This window comes from Bos taurus, chromosome 8, assembly GCF_002263795.3.
Source record: "Bos taurus isolate L1 Dominette 01449 registration number 42190680 breed Hereford chromosome 8, ARS-UCD2.0, whole genome shotgun sequence".
In the NCBI taxonomy this organism is placed as follows: Eukaryota; Metazoa; Chordata; class Mammalia; order Artiodactyla; family Bovidae; genus Bos; species Bos taurus.
The window spans coordinates 91306322-91324632 of record NC_037335.1 but is presented as its reverse complement, the minus strand read 5'-3'; the positions used below and the strand labels follow the sequence as shown (position 1 = coordinate 91324632).

General features: G+C 43.9%; 1 protein-coding gene and 1 long non-coding RNA gene across 2 annotated transcripts in view; one reads left to right on the top strand and one right to left on the bottom strand.

The window, feature by feature from the left end:
- Nucleotides 1-13190, top strand: part of GRIN3A (glutamate ionotropic receptor NMDA type subunit 3A) — a 200552-nt gene extending 187362 nt beyond the window's left edge. The window contains 3 exon segments of the mRNA NM_001191535.1: nt 3241-3405; nt 5646-5722; nt 12495-13190. Coding sequence (NP_001178464.1) covers nt 3241-3405; nt 5646-5722; nt 12495-12834 — 582 coding nt within the window. The 3' untranslated portion in view covers nt 12835-13190.
- On the bottom strand, nt 12836-18062 carry LOC132345999 (uncharacterized). Its single transcript, XR_009495670.1, has 3 exons — nt 16605-18062; nt 15343-15550; nt 12836-13082 (listed from the first exon to the last, which is right to left on the bottom strand). It is a non-coding gene; the product is annotated as an uncharacterized lncRNA (long non-coding RNA).
- Nucleotides 18063-18311: the final 249 nt, after the last annotated feature.

The following is an 18311-nucleotide window of genomic DNA, read 5'->3' as shown; positions in this document are numbered from 1 at the left end:
GGGATAAAGAAAAAAAAATTCCACTCACATTTCTTTGCTTTCACTTATACAGCTCTCGACAACGTGAGACCGGCTGTGATTGCATTTCTGAATATGATGCTTCTATCCATGTCACTTGCAACAGTAATCATTATTTTGTCTGCATCACTTAAATTTATTTTAAAGATTTGACATTGAATATTCATTGCTCCTCTTCTTCTTCCTCTGACCAAGGATAAATGTCAAGTTGAGCAAGTTCCACTCTATCAGACAAAAAGATTTCACTTGTTAATGTGGGACAAATGCATATATTTAATGCATAGCACATTGAAGCAGAGTGGTCCTAGGAGAAGAACAGCTGAATTACAACTGCAGCAGTACATCTTATCAGTCAGGCTCAGACACAGTTTAAGCATTTTTCACTGGTGCCCAAAGGCAAATTATAGGGGATTTGCAATCCAGAGGGTGAGTTTTGAATAAAATTTTTTGCAAGTTGTAACAGGGAATAGACAGTACCAGTTTAGACAGCAATAGATGCTTCTGAAGGGTATTTGCTTCAAGGTAGCTCAGGCTTTAGCATCAGACAATCCTGGATCCATAGCCTGGCCTCCTAGTTTTTAGCTTGTATTACATTGGGTATGGTAGTTAATGAACCTCAGTTTCCTTGATGTGAAATGGGGATAAAAATACTTAACTTACAATACTATTATCAGATCATAATATGCATGTATGGTGTCTGGCACACAGATGTCTAATTTAAGAAAAAACAACAGCAACTGCTTCTATAAGTCTATTAGTATGTGGGTGTAAACAATGGAAATTTAAAGAAAGAAGTGTGTAAAATAAACTGAATACAGCCTATTTGTTATTGGCGTAATAAGAGGAAAATGAGACTAATTATTGTTATGCACAAGATAACAGAGGGGATCACCAAGCTTTAAAAGCAGGATGATTCACTGTAAGTTGCATTTTTCTTCTTCATCTTGGCAGCACTTTATAAGAAGCAGCACCAGTCTGTTCAGTCTTTTGCTGAGTGTTCAATGCTGTTAAAGTCCCAAATGAATTTGCCCAGTGTGTTCTTCATCCACAGCAGTAGTAACTCATTGAATCCTTCTGTAATAGCCGTATCCGGTACACATTACTACAGGTCCAGGCTGAGGGCTATTTTCAAACACATTTGTATATACTTTCTGGAGGTCAGGTTGGTCATCACATGTACAGAGATGTCCCGGGAAAAGCTCTAGTAGCTGAGTACCCCTCAGGCCTGATAAACTGCTCACCTTCCCTACACCAGCACTTCAGGCTGGGCTTCTTTCATTCTCAGTGCCCCAGTCTCGGGGACCTGGGGCATGCTCTATGCCCCTGCTCACCCCTAGTCTTTCCTTCTCCAGGGATCCTAACACACATCTTTGGTCCAGAGCCACTGCCAAAAGTAGTATCATGGAGGAAAAGAGATCCCATGGCCCGGCCTCCCCCAAAGCTTGAAATCTCCAAGCTCTGCCTGAGCCTGGTCCCCCACATAAACTTCCTGGCATACCGGGAGGTCTAGCCATGCCTGAGCCATCCTGACTGCCTGCTTCTCCAGGACTAGGGGTAGAGGAGAGGAGAATGAAAGAAAGGAAAACTCCTTCAAGAGGATGGGCGGATCACTCGTGTCAGTTAAATGATGTGGTTAAGAGTGTAGGCTCTGGAGTCAGACTGCCTGCCTGGGTGTGAACCCCCCTGACCTTTACCAGCTATGTGACTTTGGATGAGTTATTTAACTCTTGTTCCTAAGTTTCCTCATCTGTAAAATGGAGATAGTACCTCCCTCATAGGTCGCTGGGAAAATTAAGCAAGTTGCTACATTGATAAAGTGCTCAGAACTGCGCCTTCCATGTGTTAAATGCTAAATAATTATCAATGATGATAATGACCAAAAGCCTCCAGCAAAGGGATGACACTCGGGGTCCTTAGCATTGGCTTGTATGATCTTAGGTAAGGTGCTTAATCTAGCCTTGCCTAGGGCTGGCCTGTTCCTCCCTCAGGATGCAGGGCCTCTGCACCCGACCCCTGAGCACAGCCATCCGTTTCACAAGCCCGCAGATCAGTGTGCTAGAGGTTCGTGTTTTTGTCACATTCTTCGTTTCTGCTGCCCTCAGCTTGGAGTGCTACTTTCCCACCCAGCCTCCACATTCTACCTGTCTCATTTTAAGTCTTATCTCATGAGCCAGCTTCTCTGCAAAACCTGGGAAGTATAAATCAATGTATCATGGGGTATAAATGTTTGCTTTCTCCCTAGACTTGAGCTGATTGAAGGCAAGGACATAACCCTCCTAGCTCCACCCCCTGGTACTTGGGAGACTTCCTGGCACATAGTAGACACTCAACAAATCAAATGTCTTTCTCCTGGATTGATTGGTCATCGATGTCAGTGACTGAATACGAATTTTGTAGAGACTGCCTGTGAATCCTTTAGCCTGTCACAGGTGTTAAAGTGATCGTTTTTATAGTTGCTGTTGCTCTCTTGTATAGAGTAGAAAGAAACTGAACTTTGGAGCTAAACGAACATTGACTTATAGGCCAGCTTTGTCATTTAAAAACTGCAAGGACTTTAGTTTCCTCAACTATAAATTGTAGTTATAATAGCTATCTAAGCACACACACACACACAAAAATAGTAAGCAATCAACAAGTAGGTCCCTTCTTTTTCTCCTCTGTGGCTGTCTAATTTTGTGACCTGGCTCAACTTCCTTCACTTTTCTGGTCCCAAGTTCCTCATCTTTAAAATGAGAACATTGAACTAGATGATATCCTATCCATGTTTCTGTCAGATCTAAATGAAAATTTTTATTGCGCTCATCATCTTTTCCCCTTAAATCTAACTCACTCTCTGTCCCTGGGAGAGATTCTTTCCTTGATAACTTTTTGATGTTTTAATATACTAAATTGTTTCAATTTTCAGTCTCTACCTCTATCTCTCAGTGTCCCTTTTGACACCATAGCGTGGTCTAGACACAGGGCCTCTTCACCACTCCAGGAACCATTCAAACAGTAGCACTGTATGTGAGTAGCACCCGCAGGAATTGTGCCGTGCAGCAGCCCTCAGTCCTGGCTGGATCCCCTTTGCAGTGTAGTATAGTGACACCTGCAGAGCAAACAGAGGAACGGTCTCCAGCTTTCCTTGGGTCCAGCAGAAAACGATGTGCGTCCAAGAGTGGACAAGCACGGGACCAGGTGCAGCCTCCCATTCGTGACCTTTCCTTTCCTGTTCTGCCACAGACGTTGCAGATGGGCATCAAACACTTCTCTGGACTCTTCATGCTGCTGTGCATTGGATTTGGCCTGTCCATCCTGACCACCATTGGTGAGCACATGGTGTACAGGCTGCTGCTGCCACGCATCAAGAACAAATCTAGGCTGCAATACTGGCTCCACACCAGTCAGGTGAGTGCCACCAGGCATCTCCCTCCAGTATTCTTAAGCGTCAGAATTCCCAATAATGGGAAAATCCAGGGCCTCAAGTCAGAGTGACAAGTGACAGGTTATCAAGAGAACCAGGTGGTGTAGACACTCTTAGTATACAAGATGGAACTCCCTCTATCCCATTAATGCACTTGCCCCTTAAATTAAGCTGTCCCATAATGCCCTTTCCTTCCATATAACCCTCCACTGTTGCTCAGAGTGGAAGCAACAGCCTTGTTGTTGTTGTTTAAATGTTTTGTTGTAAGCAGTTAGTTGCAAGAAATATAATTTCCAGCATTTTGGAAATATTGACTTTTTAAAATAAAACTGTTAAATCCATTTTCAAATCATGTCCAGTAGGATCTAATAGAATAGGCTAAATAGACTGTAAATGCCTTAGGAGCAATATCCATTATTTCTCTTAGCTTATCACAGGAAAACATAGGACGTGTTCAGATGCACGTGGTTTTGAGATCGCAATGGCATGTTTTTAACATGATTTCACTTAGTGACAGACTGAAGAGATGGTGTGAAAGATTTGTTTCCTTCAGAGTCTTTCTTGCCAAAACTGAAACCCACTAAATGATCTTGAAGTCCCCTGTTTCCCTTCAGATGAACGCTCGGCTCCCTGCTCTTGCTGCATTTCAATGGTCCAGAGCTTAGAAGTCCACTGACGTCATGGCCAAGCTCTAGATCAAAGCTCCTTCGTGTTATCCAGACACCTATGCACTCACCAGCAGGAAGAACTGAAACTGTCAGGCAGACAGTCATTCAAGCTCACTCCTTTGTATATCTCACCTGATGGAAACAGGCATTGAGAACTGAAATATACTCAGAAGGCTTCTTACTGATGAAGTGAAAGTGAAAGTCACTCAGTCGTATCCAACTCTTTGTGAGCCCATAGACTATACAGTCCATGGAATTCTACAGGCCAGAATACTGGAATGGGTAGCCTTTGCCTTCTCTAAGGGATCTTCCCAACCCAGGGATGGAACCCAGGTCTCCTGCATTGCAGGCTAATTTTTTTCCAGCTGAGCCACCAGGGAAGCCCAAGAATACTGGATTAGGTAGCCTATCCCTTCTCCAACAGATCTTCCTGACCCAGGAATCAAACCAGGGTCTCCTGTATTGCAGGCTGATTCTTTACCAGCTGAGCTACCGGGGAAGTACTGATGAAGGGGCTCTAGCAAAGACAGCAGTTTCCCCCTGAGTGCAGGGAGGGGCGAGGCCAGAGGAGCCAACCTGACCTCCCGGCCGGGCTCCCCCGTGCCTCCCAGCACACTGTCACTGCTTCTCAGCAGTGAGGCTGCCAGTTCTGCCACCTCTGCCCCCTGCATCTGTTATGCTGCTCTCTTCTTTAACACAGAGCTTTTTTTCTATATAGGTCACTATCATTGGGTTGATTACATGTGAACCCTGTTCTTCCTACTTTTATCCTAGGATGTATTTGGTCTCCTAAGAAGACTCTGCAGACAATTGATCCTCTGCATGATAAATCAGCGTGATTAGTTTAATTCTAAGGCGTTCTTACCTTGTTTTGACTCACCTTTAGCAATTGTACTAAGTCCTCTGCCACATGTTAGTTATGATAGTGTGTTAGTCACTTAGTCATGTCCAGCTCTTTGCGATCCCACCAGGCTCCTCTGTCCTTGGGACTCTCCAGGCAAGAATACTGGAGCGGGTAGCCATTCCCTTCTTCAGGCAATCTTCCTGACCCAGGGGTCGAACCCAAGTCTCCCTCATTACAGGCAGATTCTTTACCATCTGAGCCACCAGGGAAGCCCAGTTATGATAACTCTCCGTTTATTTATTTATTTGGCTGCACTGAATCTTAAGTGGCAGTGTGTGAGCTCTTAGTTGCAGCATGTGGGATCTAGTTCTCTGACCAGGGATTGAACCCAGATCCCCTGCTTTGGAAGTGAGGAGTCATAGGCACTGACACACCAGGAAAGTCCCAACTTTTCTTTATATCACAGACCTTTTTACAACTCAGAGTATTTCTAAGTTTCCCATCAAATTATTTTCTTCCAGGTAGAATACTATCTTAGAATTCGTTTTCTCTTGAGATTTGGGACTGAATATTGATCTTTTTTCTGCCATCAATGGTAATTTGTTTAAAGAGGCCAAGGTTTGTAGCAAAGAGATTAAATCTCAGGGGGTGCTTTGTGCCCCAGTTCTGTGTTTCTAACAATCTCTATGTGTGAATCTGTTCTTTCCATCAGAGATTACACAGAGCACTAAACACATCATTTGTAGAGGAAAAGCAACAGCGTTTCAAGACTAAACGTGTGGAAAAGAGGTAAGAAGAGGCCAGTTCCAGGTGTCATTTATGCTTGTTAAAAGCTTAAAGATGCAACTAAGACCCCGTGCTCAAGAGGGAAATTATGTACAATAATTCAAATCAAATCAGGACTAAGTTGTTGAGAAACAACTTATATGTTGTTTCTAAAAATTGTTGTTTCAAATAGAAATCACTTCAGTTCATTCCAGTCACTCAGTCCTGTCCAACTCTTTGCAACCCCATGGAATGTAGCATGCCAGGCCTCCCTGTCCATCATCAACTCCCAGAGTTTACTCAGACTCATGTCCATTGAATTGGTGATGCCATCCAACCATTTCATCCTCTGTCATCCCCTTCTCCTCCCAACTTCAATCTTTCTCAGCATCAGGGTCTTTTCAAATGAGTCAGTTCTTCACATCAGGTGGCCAAAGTATTGGAGTTTCAGCTTCAGCATCAGTCCTTCCAATGAATATTCAGGACTGATTTCCTTTAGGATGGACTGGTTGGATCTCCTTGCTGTCCAAGAGACTCTCAAGCTTCTTATGCAACACCACAGTTCAAGAGCATCAATTCTTCAGCGCTCAGCTTTCTTTATAGTCCAGCTCTCACATCCATACATGACTACTGGAAAAACCATAGCTTTGACTAGATGGACCTTTGTTGGCGAAGTAATGTCTCTGCTTTTTAATATGCTGTCTAGGTTGGTCATAACTTTTCTTCCAAGGAGCAAGCATCTTTTAATTTCATGGCTGCAGTCACCATCAGCAGTGATTTTGGAGCCCAGAAAAATAAAGTCTGTCACTATTTCCACTGTTTCCCCATCTATTTCCCATGAAGTGATGGGACCAGATGCCATGATCTTAGTTTTCTGAATGTTGAGCTTTAAGCCAACTTTTTCCACTCTCCTCTTTCACTTTCATCAAGGGGCTCTTTAATTCCTCTTCACTTTCTGCCATAAGGGTGGTGTCATCTGCATATCTGAGGTTATTGATATTTCTCCCAGCAATCTTGATTCCAGCTTGTGCTTCATCCAGTCCAACATTTCTCATGATGTACTCTGCATATAAGTTAAATAAGCAGGGTGACAATATACAGCCTTGACCTATTCCTTTCCCTATTTGGAACCAGTTTGTTGTTCCATGTCCAGTTCTAACTGTCATTTCTTGACTTGCATACAGATTTCTCAGGAGGTAGGTCAGGTGATCTGGTATTCCCATCTTTCAGAATTTTCCACAGTTTGTTGTGATCCACACAGTCAAAGGCTTTGGTATAGTCAATAAAGCAGAAATAGATGTTTTTCTGGAACTCTCTTGCTTTTTCCATGATCCAATGGATGTTGGCAATTTGATCTCTGGTTCCTCTGCCTTTTCTAAATCCAGCTTGAACATCTGGAAGTTCACGGTTCATGTATTGCTGAAGCCTGGCTTGGAGAATTTTGAGCGTTACTTTGCTAGTGTGTGAGATGAGTGCAATTATGCAGTAGTTTGAGCATTCTTTGGCATTGCCTTTCTTTGGGATTGGAATGAAAACTGCCCTTTTCCAGTCCTGTGGCCACTGCTGAGTTTTCCAAATTTGCTGGCATATTGAGTGCAGCACTTTCACAACATCATCTTTTAGGATTTGAAATAGCTCAACTGGAATTCCATCACCTCCACTAGCTTTGTTTGTAGTGATGCTTCCTAAGACCCACTTGACTTCACATTCCAGGATATCTGGCTCTAGGTGAGTGATTGCACCATCATGGTATCTGGGTCATGAAGATCTTTTTTGCATAGTTCTTCTGTGTATTCTTGCCACCTCTTCTCAATATCTTCTGCTTCTGTTAGGCCCATACCATTTCTGTCCTTTATTGTGCCCATCTTTGCATGAAATGTTCCCTTGGTATCTCTAATCTTCTTGAAGAGATCTCTAGCCTTTCCCATTCTATTGTTTTCCTCTAGAAATAGAACAGACCAAAAAAATATCTGTACGTAGATAGACACTGAAATGCAGGAGAGGCAATAGATGTTGTGAAAAAAGTGCCAGTGCAATCTCTAGGCCCAAGTGTGCACGCATGCCAAGTCTTCCAGTCATGTCTGACTCCGTGTGACCCTAGAACTGTAGGCCACCAGGTTTCTCTGTCCATGGGATTCTCCAGGCAAAAATACTGGAGTGGGTTGCCATGCCCTCCTCCAGGGGACCTTCCCGACTCAGGGATCGAACCTGAGTCTCTTATGTCTCCTGCAGTGGCAGGTGGGTTCTTTACCACTAGTGCCACCTAGGAAGCCCCCTAGGGTCAAGTATCTGGCTCCAAATCCTGACTCCTATACTTATACTATGTGTGGTCCTGGGCAAGTCATTTATTTAACCTCTCTGTACCCCAATTTTCTCATTTGTAAAAATGAGATAGAGTACCTACTTTCTAGAGACTCTAAGAATGAAATAATACATCTAAAGCCCCCCAAACAAAGCTACTTTAGCTATTTTATTGTGTACCAAATACACGTAAGACTAAATTCATAAGTACCGCAGGCAATTAATTTCATGCAATATTGCCCTTTTGGCATGTTTCCACTCCCGACTCCTTTCCAGCACTCACAGGAATATTTGAAATATGCAACAGACATGTTCTGCTTAATCCATTTCCTGGCACTGTTACTGCAAACTCCCCAGAAAAGAACATCTCATTAATAGGAAGTAACAGGCATTAAATGCATAATTGACATGTGGAAATTGAAACTCTGCACCTTCCCCACATCCAGCCTGTGGAAAACCGTAGCCTCATTCATGGTGGCTAGAGATGTCAGAAGTATTTGGGTCTGGTACCTGGCTGGCCTCTGTTTCTTGCTGCCTCTTGGTGTTTTCTTATGTCCACAGGCTCTGTTCACAGCATTACCTCCAAGCAACTCTGTCATCTACAGCAGATCCTCAGCTTCAAGCTGAGGATTACCTTAGCTTTCTGGGTAATTTGAAATCTGACACTCACACTTCTCATTTGCAATGGACAAGGAAAAGGGAGTGGAAAACATGATTCTTTTTCATTATCTGTATCTCCTCAGGGACTGCTGGAGTCCCCTTCTCTGCAATTTGCATGGAGCTTGTCAGAATCATTTCAGCTATCTCTTACAGCCTCTCTTTCCAGGCAGTGAGCACACCCTCCTCCCAGCATGGTCTGTGGTCTTCCTGTATCACACTGTGGCCCCATCAGCAACAAACTGCAGGCTAATCAGGTCATATCTGTTCTAGGTCGTATTATGTATATTTTTTTCTATGTGTTGCATATATTTTTTTCTATAATTATTTTTAACATAAATGTTTAACCAGAGAGGAACACAAGAAGACATAGCAGCAAAGACACCATCTCACAATAACAAAGCATTTGTTCTCTGACCATAATAGAAACAGGAAGCTACCAGTGATCCCATTTCCAACTGTGATATGACTCCTATTCACATCTCTCTTGCCTAAATTCAGAACCAAATGTGTCTTTCTCTCAACATATCCATTATTTTTTTTTTTTTGTAGATTCCCTTCTGAAATCCCTTATTTTGAGAAGGAGCTAAGACAACATGTCCTCATGGTTTATTGGGCCCATATTTCCTATGCCACCTCCCTACAACCCAACACCCACTTGTAACCTTTCAAATGCAGTGAGTGTTTGGGGGCCCACTGATGTCACGTCTCCTCTGAATGGTCTAGTGGAGTATTGAACCTCAAAGGTATAAAACTGCCCTGTGAAAACTTTTTAGTGTTAAATTCACTCAACTCACTAGTCACTTTACACTCTAACGCTCAGGAAAGCTTACAAACTACAACTGAAACACTGTAGAGGCTAACAATATAACACATTCATTTCTTCCAGTTAGACACCACATCTGACATTCAGTATCTACCACCTTGCATTCATAAATGGCTCGGAGCCACATGTCAGAATCAGAGCACTGATGATGCTTCCGCCTATCACCTATCACGGAGTCCAATTTTTGCTTATTATTCTATATTATGTTCCCAGATATATACACAAAGCTCTGGAGAAAACCAGACTGGCTATTTCTATTTGCTTGATTTCTGAGGTTGCCTGGCATTCTAGGAAAATGTGTTAATGTGTAACTCCTAGGTTTTCCCCACTATGAATCATCCCATAATCCTAGAGTTAGGTCTCTTGGCTCAAAAACTTTTTCTCTCTCTTTTTTTCTGCAAGAGTATCTGTGCAAATATCTTTATCTGGTACAACTTTACATTCCTCTTCTATGTTCCACATTGATTGAGTAAATACCATAATAGATAAATGAATGAATTACTAACACATGGGTTTGAGGAAAGGCCTGGAGAAATTTGGGAGCCATGGCATGAATAGATATTGTTCCTTTTTTACTTAAAGCAGAAGAAAAAAGTAGATATTGCAAAAGACTATACACACACACACACACACACACACACACACACACAGTCCTTAGTTTATTCAGCATGTTATTTTGTGTAATTTTGGTCTGTCCTTCACTCCACTGGATTTCCAATATACCTCCTCTTTTCTCTTCCTCTCACCTCAAGATATACAAATCATAAACCATATATACAATAATACATACCACAAACAAGATTGTTTTGAAATTATTCAAATTCAATAGGAAAAAAATTGAAGAAAGAAAGGGAAACATAAGGCTAGGAGGAAAATTATAACCATACCTCTGACCTGGAATAAAGTCAGTGGAGCTGTGAGTGGGCTCATTATAAAAGTTGTACCCAGCCCAGGACACAGGAAAACTCTGTTATGGTGCCCCCTGTCCTTATATATGAGACTTAAAATGTGAGAAATGTTAAAGATTGGCTTAGAAGGTGTTTGTGTGTTTTAATGGCTGGGGGCATATATCACCAATTTTTGCTGTGAGAGAAATTATCTCAACTTATAATGGTTTAAACAATAGTGAGTTGCTTATGAATCTATGGGTCAGCTGTGCAGTCTGTGCAGTCTGAGCCAAACTTGGCTGATCATGGCCACACTTGCTCCTTTGCCTATAGCCAGCTTGGGGGGAAGGAGGGAGAAACAGAGCTGGCTGGTCTAGGATGGCCTCAGCTGGTCAACCAGGGAGTCTGGGGACTCACTCTGATGGTCTGTTATCACCCAGCAGACCAGCCTGGACTCGTTCCACTGAAGCAGCAGGGTTCTGAGAGAGGCAGTGAAAGTTTGCGAAGCTTAGAACTGCCACCTGCCATTTCTGCCACTTTCTATTGGCCAGGACAAGTTATGAGACCAGGCCAAATTCAAGGGGAAGAGAAAACAGACTTTCCCCTTGAACCCTCCTTGATAAGGATGAGCTGTGAAGTTACATTACAGAGGGATATGGATGAAAGGAAGAAGAAAGGATTATGACTACTTTCACAATCTTCCACAGGGCAAAATGAAACAGGATCACCCTGGTAAGTCCTTGTGTTTTTGTTCTTGTCCATGTAACTGAATCAACATTTATCCCTCCCCTTTCCCCTTCCACTGCAGGTCCTCCCTTCTCCTTTTCCTTAGTAAGAGTCTAGGAATAAAGTCTTGATTCAGTTACATGGATGAGAACAAGGACACAAGGACTTAATACAGTGTTTCTGTTTTATTTTGTCCTGTGGTAGATTGCAAATGGAGAAGGCACTGGCACCCCACTCCAGTACTCTTGCCTGGAAAATCCCATGGACAGAGGAGCCTGGTAGGCTGCAGTCCATGGGGTCGCTAAGAGTCGGACACGACTGAGCCACTTCACTTTCACTTTTCACTTTCATGCATTAGAGAAGGAAATGGCAACCCACTCCAGTGTTCTTGCCTGGAGAATCCCAGGGACAGCGGAGCCTGGTGGGCTGCCGTCTATGGGGTCGCACAGAGTCGGACGCAACTGAAGCGACTTAGCAGCAGCAGCAGATTGCAAAAGTGATCATAATCCTCCTCCCTCGCCTCCTTCAACAAGGCTGGAAGAAAACAGCAGTCATGTGCTTAAGGCTCTAATCTGTTCTTGTAACAAGAAACTCTTCTCACTGCATCTGGCTGTCAGTGTATTTCAGAAACCAGACCCCTTCCTCCTGAACCTGGCCATCAATAGCTCTTTTGCTGTCTACAGCCATCTCAGGGGTGGCGGTAGTTGGTTTAAGAGGAGCCTGAAAGAGGATTGCAAATGTATTTCTCTTTGACTTTCATTATCCCAGCAAGAATTTGAGGATTTCTTGGGTATTTTTTTTTTAATTAAGCTTCAAATCTCAGCTGTCATTCTCAGCTCACAATGTCATCTCTATAATGGGACACTTTGCTGAAACCTGCAGCTTGTATGCTTTTATTCTCCTCAAACTCAACTAGTAAACATCAGGGTTGTCCTATGGGACTAAGGATGAATCATATTAGAGTGTCTACTAGCAGGACCATGCTTAGAGTCAAACAGCTGAATAAACAGAATTTCACATCTACCAAAGCATCATCTTTATAGCCATAGATTGTTTCAATGCAGTGTGGCTTTCTGAGCTTCACTGGCAGGAAGAGAATAGAAAAGCATCTAAGGTTCTTCATAAAAGAACATGCCATACCCTGATTCGTCAGCCCCCCAGGTGATACACCCATTCCAGCATCAGGGCAGCATGAGACTTGTTGAGAAGCTGAACTTCAGTTGAAAAGGACTCCTTTTGTCCCCCTGATGCTCCAGCAGGTAGTCTGTCCATGGCTTTGTGACTCCAGCTCTATCTGCATATCCAGTTCTGTATTATTCACAAGGAAGTGGCTGAAAGATGGGCAGAGCTAAAGTGAATCTAAAGAAGTTCAATCTAAAGTGTCTCTTGGGTTTCCTAGGTCCAGTGTGGGGCCCCGTCACCTCACCGTGTGGAATACTTCCAACCTGAGTCATGACAATCGACGAAAGTACATCTTTAATGATGAGGGTGGACCAAACCAGCTGGGCGTCCGGACCCACCAGGACATTCCTCTCCCTCCGAGGAGAAGAGAGCTCCCTGCCTCGCTGACCACCAATGGGAAAGCAGACTCCCACAGCGGGGCTCGGAACTCAGTGATCCAAGAGCTCTCAGAGCTGGAGAGGCAGATTCAGGTGATCCGCCAGGAGCTGCAGCTGGCCGTGAGCAGGAAAACGGAGCTGGAAGAGTATCAAAGGACAAATCGAACTTGTGAGCCCTGAGTGGCCACGCTGCTCCCCTCTCTCACTTTCTGGCCTTCCTCTGAGCCCTTGAGACACTTTGTAATGCTCTTTTGTAACTATTGACCAAGGTGGGGGGAAGCTGAGGTTTGGGTCTTCTTAGAGGTCAAGTGTGCTCTCCCCCTACCTGCAAAGCAGTGGCCAGTCTTCTCAAGCTCATTCTAGGTCTCCTGGGTAGGTATGTTTTTCAGAGCAGGAATCTTAGTCAGGAGTAACGCCATGTGAGGGATCTGTGAAAAACCAGACAACCCCAGCTCCTGTTAACCTTTTCACCAGGTGCCACATTACTAATTCTGGTTTTTAGCCCTTTCTGTGCACTATCAACTATCAGAGATAAAAGTGTTAACCATATCTGTGTCTTCTTGGGTTATTGGTTTTAATCTTAGTATATGAAAGTGAAAGCCGTTCAGTCGTGTCCGACTCTTTGCGACCCCATGGACTATATAGTCCATGGAATTCTCTAGGCCAGAATACTGGAGTGGGTACCCTTTCCCTTCTCCAAATCTTAGTATAGAGCAGGGTTATTCAGGGCTGTGACTTTTGCTATAGCTCCCCAGTCTAGATGTGTCCCCACAGTCTGAATGGGGAGCCAGGGAAGAGCTAGAGACACTTGGGATGGGGAGGTGGGTACTTAGAAAAGTCAGCTGAACTCACTCATATCACAGCAGGCTGATGACTGATTGGATCAGGCCAGAGCCATGGTTTTAAAAGGGTCCTGGATCTCTGATACCATCCTAACATTGGGTAGGAACATGTTTACATGCCACTATGAAAGGGGACAGAGATGCAGTGAGCAGGAAGAAGACAGACAGAAGAGGCATTAAAATGTACACCATGCTTTTTGAACAACAAAAAAGGAAGTTTGCTAAGGAATGAATAGGGCTTTACTTCTAACTAAGCATCTACACTATAGTGTGTGCCTTTTATAAAGCAAAGAGAGAGAAAAGCAAGGCAAAGATGTGACCTTAGGATGAGACTGGGATATTCCTGCTAACTGCCTGCACAGGACATGTGAGCTGGTACTGTGGGTTAATTAATGGAGATGTTCTGCAAGCCATGTACTAGGCTGGTCTCAGATCAGCAGTCACCTATGTCTTAGCTGTAGGACTCCCAGAGATGAACCTCAAGCCTGTGTACATCACAAGCTTAAGCATTCGGGAATGTGCCCTGTGCTTTTCATATCTGTATGGATCCCTACCAAGTCAGTCTTGCAGCCTCATACTCGCTCATCTGTAAGAAACTGAACAGGCATTGGTCCCTCTGATTTTCCCCCAAACCCTATCTAATGGTTGCTATGAGTAAGCAGTTTCCCCTGTGCCTAGGCATCCCTTTCCCAGTGTACAAAGGCTTGGACATGCAGAACAGGAAAGGAGTATGGACACTATAGAACAACAATTCTCAATCCCCTAGCACCTCATCAGGGTGCTGACTGCCAGGGCTCATCCCCGAAGGATGGGGTGGGAAAGGGGGTGGATGTCGGCTCAGAAACCTCCTGTTACTGGCACCCCCACGTGACTGACATGTGGTCTAAAAATGACTCTTCAAGAAACACTGTTCTAGAAGTTTGGCTGTTCCAAGCATGGGGAGAATTGAAAAGAAACTTTTATGAGCTTTTCTGAAAAGTCTTCAGCACACACCTGTATGGCCGATTCACTGTCCATACAGCCATTCTCACCCCAGGGCACCGTGTCAGACTAGACTTTCTTGTCTATCAATTACTTGCTTTATTTTCTCAGTTGCTTATCATCTTTGCTCCATCCCAATCAATTTGAGGCCTACAGTGACTTACCACTGTGCCAAGCACTATGTTCTGTAAGTTGCAGATCATTGCAAAAGCTCCTTAAATGCAAAATTTCTTCCCCTACTTTTGGACGCAATCCCTGAATTCCCACTAAGAGCTGCCCAGGACCCCAGGGAAAGATAACACTTCAAGCTGCAAGTAAGATAAGCAATTAGTTAGTTGTCTGAGAAACCCCTGGGTGGATATAGGCTTAGACAGTCTGATGAGGGAGGGTTCTTCTAATGTTAGACTTAATCAACCACACAGATGAAACCATTCAACAACGAGGGGACAGTGAGCCCTGGAAACAGAAAGGACAACTCTGTTTTGAAATGCCCATCTTCCCATGTTCTCACCCCAGACCCAGAAGCAGGTTTGCAGCTGCCTTTGAAAGACTATGCCCCTTAGCCATCCAATCCCACCTGCAACAGCTAAGGATGCTCTCAAGACTCTGCCACCATGCTCTGCACTGCTAACCTCTACACAGCCCAGAAGGCTGACGTACAGGTGTACCTCAACTCACGTAACAGCCATGCTCCTAATGTACGTGGACACTTTTATAACTCAGCTTAGATTCTGACTACTTGAGAAGCTGGCTACTTAAAGGAACCCAGAGGTGAATTCTTTTGTAAAGAATCCTTTTGTAATGCAATTAATTATCCCTTAATGTATCTGTTTTGTAAGTTTGAATTTTTGTATATCAGGTTTACCTTAAGCTTCTCTCCTGAGGCATTCTGAGCAGTGGTGATAACATGCCAGACCACCCTGCCCATCCACAAAGTAGATGACCAGGGCATGGCTTCTCAAATATCTCCTGATGAACTGTGTGGCCAAAACTGCAGCCAGGATGCGGCCAGAAGCTGCAGGGGCTGAAAGCAGGCTTACTGTTGTCAGCATTGCTTGAATTGCCTCCATGTTCTGGAACAAAGAAAAACAAAGAATAGTTGCTTGTGGTGAAATGAAGCAGTCTTCATGTTAAGTAGCAATGATTATTTTTATCAGTAGTAATTGAACAGTGTTTTGCAATTTGTGAAAGTGTGTTGTATTTTGTAAAAAGATTTCACGAAATGGTGGGTCCTCTGAAATCCTTCCTTGTTCTGCTCCACCTATATTCTCTCAGCTCCCCTCAGGCTCAAGAAACACAAAGATCAGAAGTTTTCAGGTGGAGGGTAGTTTTCTGGTGAAGAAGAAAGAGGCAGGGGATTCTAACTTGCCCCTACTGTGGGTCCTGTTTCATGAGGTCAGATCTATTTTTTCCAAGGTCTGATGTTGGGAAACCAGGAACACGACAGGCCCACTGTCACACACCCGACCCTGTATACAAGGGGGAATTCCTGGCCCAGGAAGCATATAATGAACAGGACTGGGTGAGTTGCGACAGACGGGGCTACTGTTTCATGTAAATAATGAAAACAAGGGCTCTAGAGTTTGGATGCCCAAGGTGGAGGAGCAGGGGAATGCCTCCAACAACTGAAGACATGTTGGAAGAAATGTCTGGGCCAGACAAGTGAGGCACCCACAGGGACCCAATCGGGTGAAGTCTTTAACATGCCTGGGGGCAACTCTCCATTATCCACGGATCTTGTTGCACAAGCCTTATTCAGCAGTTGCTGCTTCCATGCCCACCAGATAAGTGGTAAGTGGAGCAGCTGCCAAGCAGGACAGAGCTGTGCCATCTGGGCAACAGACTTCTCAGTGCTGATGCTGGGTCTGTTAGAGCCTTGGGGCTAGTGAGCCCTTCCTTGGTATGGATAAAGACTGAAGGGGAAAAAAAAATGACAGAGCCTCTCTTCCTCCCCACTCATATTTTTGATAAGCAAACCAGAAAATTCATCCAGTCCTCAGAAGGAATTGCTTTCTAGTCATCAAAACCACTTCACTCTGCAGCATTTAGTTATTCTTCACCCACCCATGTCCATCTAATCCAGGATGCCCTTATTCTTTTAGTTCCTGTTTTCTGAAAATAACGTACCTATAAGTATTTTCTTAAGGTTTGTAAAGAGTGTTTGCATTGTGTCTTCACTTTAATGTGTGTGCAATCGCTCCACTCCAGGAAGGACTGAAATGCTGTCTTGTGAGCATGAAGTGAACAGGCTGTTTTGCTCCAGCCACTTTTCTTGTACAATCACGTGGATGGACTAGATGTCCTCAGGTCTTTTCCATCTTCAGTTTCTATGACTGTGGAATAAATGTTCAGAGAGAAACTTCACTTCCAGATGTACTGCTGGCATTGTCTTTGGGGACTCAGATGTTGATGTGGCACCAGCCCCTTTCCTAACAGGAGACCCAGTGATGCTGTGACTCCTGCCCGTCTCTGGTGTAGTTCCAAGTGGCACAAAACATGCTGTGCAAACTCAGAGCCCTGGTACCGTGAAGTTAAACTGAACAGCTTTGTTGGAGAGTCACATCCTAGAGAAAGCCACCATACTAAGAGAGCTCTGAAAAACTGCCTGACCACTCTCATTTACGAATTCAACAAACATTTGCTAAACAACTTATATTGATGTGCCAGGTGCTAGAGACACAATTGTAAGATGGGCATGGCCTCTAACTTCAGAGACCTTCTCAATTGCCTTTTCACAACCTGTAAATTGATATAATAGTTGACATTTATTGAGCACCTATTTTAGAAACTGTGATCTCATTTAATCTTCATTAAAACCTCAAGAGATTGGTACTCTAGAGAGGTAAACTAGACTTCTAGTCTATAAATGGAAAGACAAAAAGGGAATTATGTGAGTTGCCACAGCTAATAAAAGTAGGGCAAGATTCATATGCAGGCAGTGCAATTCTAGGGCAACCATACTATAGTGTCAGAATATTGACTATCACCTGCAACTTCCTTGGCGTCCAACACCCCTCCCCCAGTCTTTCTGCCATACAGCCACCTGCCCATGCGCCAGCCTGGCTCCCAGCTCCACAGAAAGCTATTGTGGTAACTGCACCTGCTACGGTTCAGTGAACTCAACACAATAGCCCTTGAGTCTCACAGAAATACTGTTTCAGGGATTTCTTTTTGTTTTTCTAGTCCAACCAAGAACTGGTACAAATTCAGTTCCAGATCACTCAGCAATCCTGCAGTTTCAGGTATTTTGCAATTTGCTGCTGGCAAACTTGCCATCATGTGTCTGCTAACTGGGTAGATGCATTCTTCACACACTATCTTTTGTGTTTTAATCACTAAGTCATGTCCAACTCTTTGCAACCCCATGGACTGTAGCCTGCCAGGTTCCTGACCATGAGATTTCTCAGACAAGAATACCAGAGTGGGTTGCCATTTCCTTCTCCGGGGGATCCTCCCAACCCAAGGATCGAACCTGGGTCTCCTGCATTGCAGGTGGATTTTTTTTTTTTTTTTTTTTTTTACCAACTGAGCTACCTAAATCAAATCTTATAAAAAATATAGACCTACTATAACCTAGTTCAACCAACTTACCCAAGTCTGTTTTATACCATTCATTCATTCATTCTTTGGATGCTTGTTCTGAGCCAGGCACTGGGCTGGCTGTTGGAAACAGAAAGATAGAAAACAGATTCAGATGCCAAGGAGCTCAGTCTGGTGGGGAGACACAAACTGGGAAAACAACGTGGTGTGTACTGATAAATAAATATGTATCGGGGGACTTCCCTGGTGGCCCAGTGATTAGGGCTCTGTGTTCTCTCTGCTGATGGCCCAGGT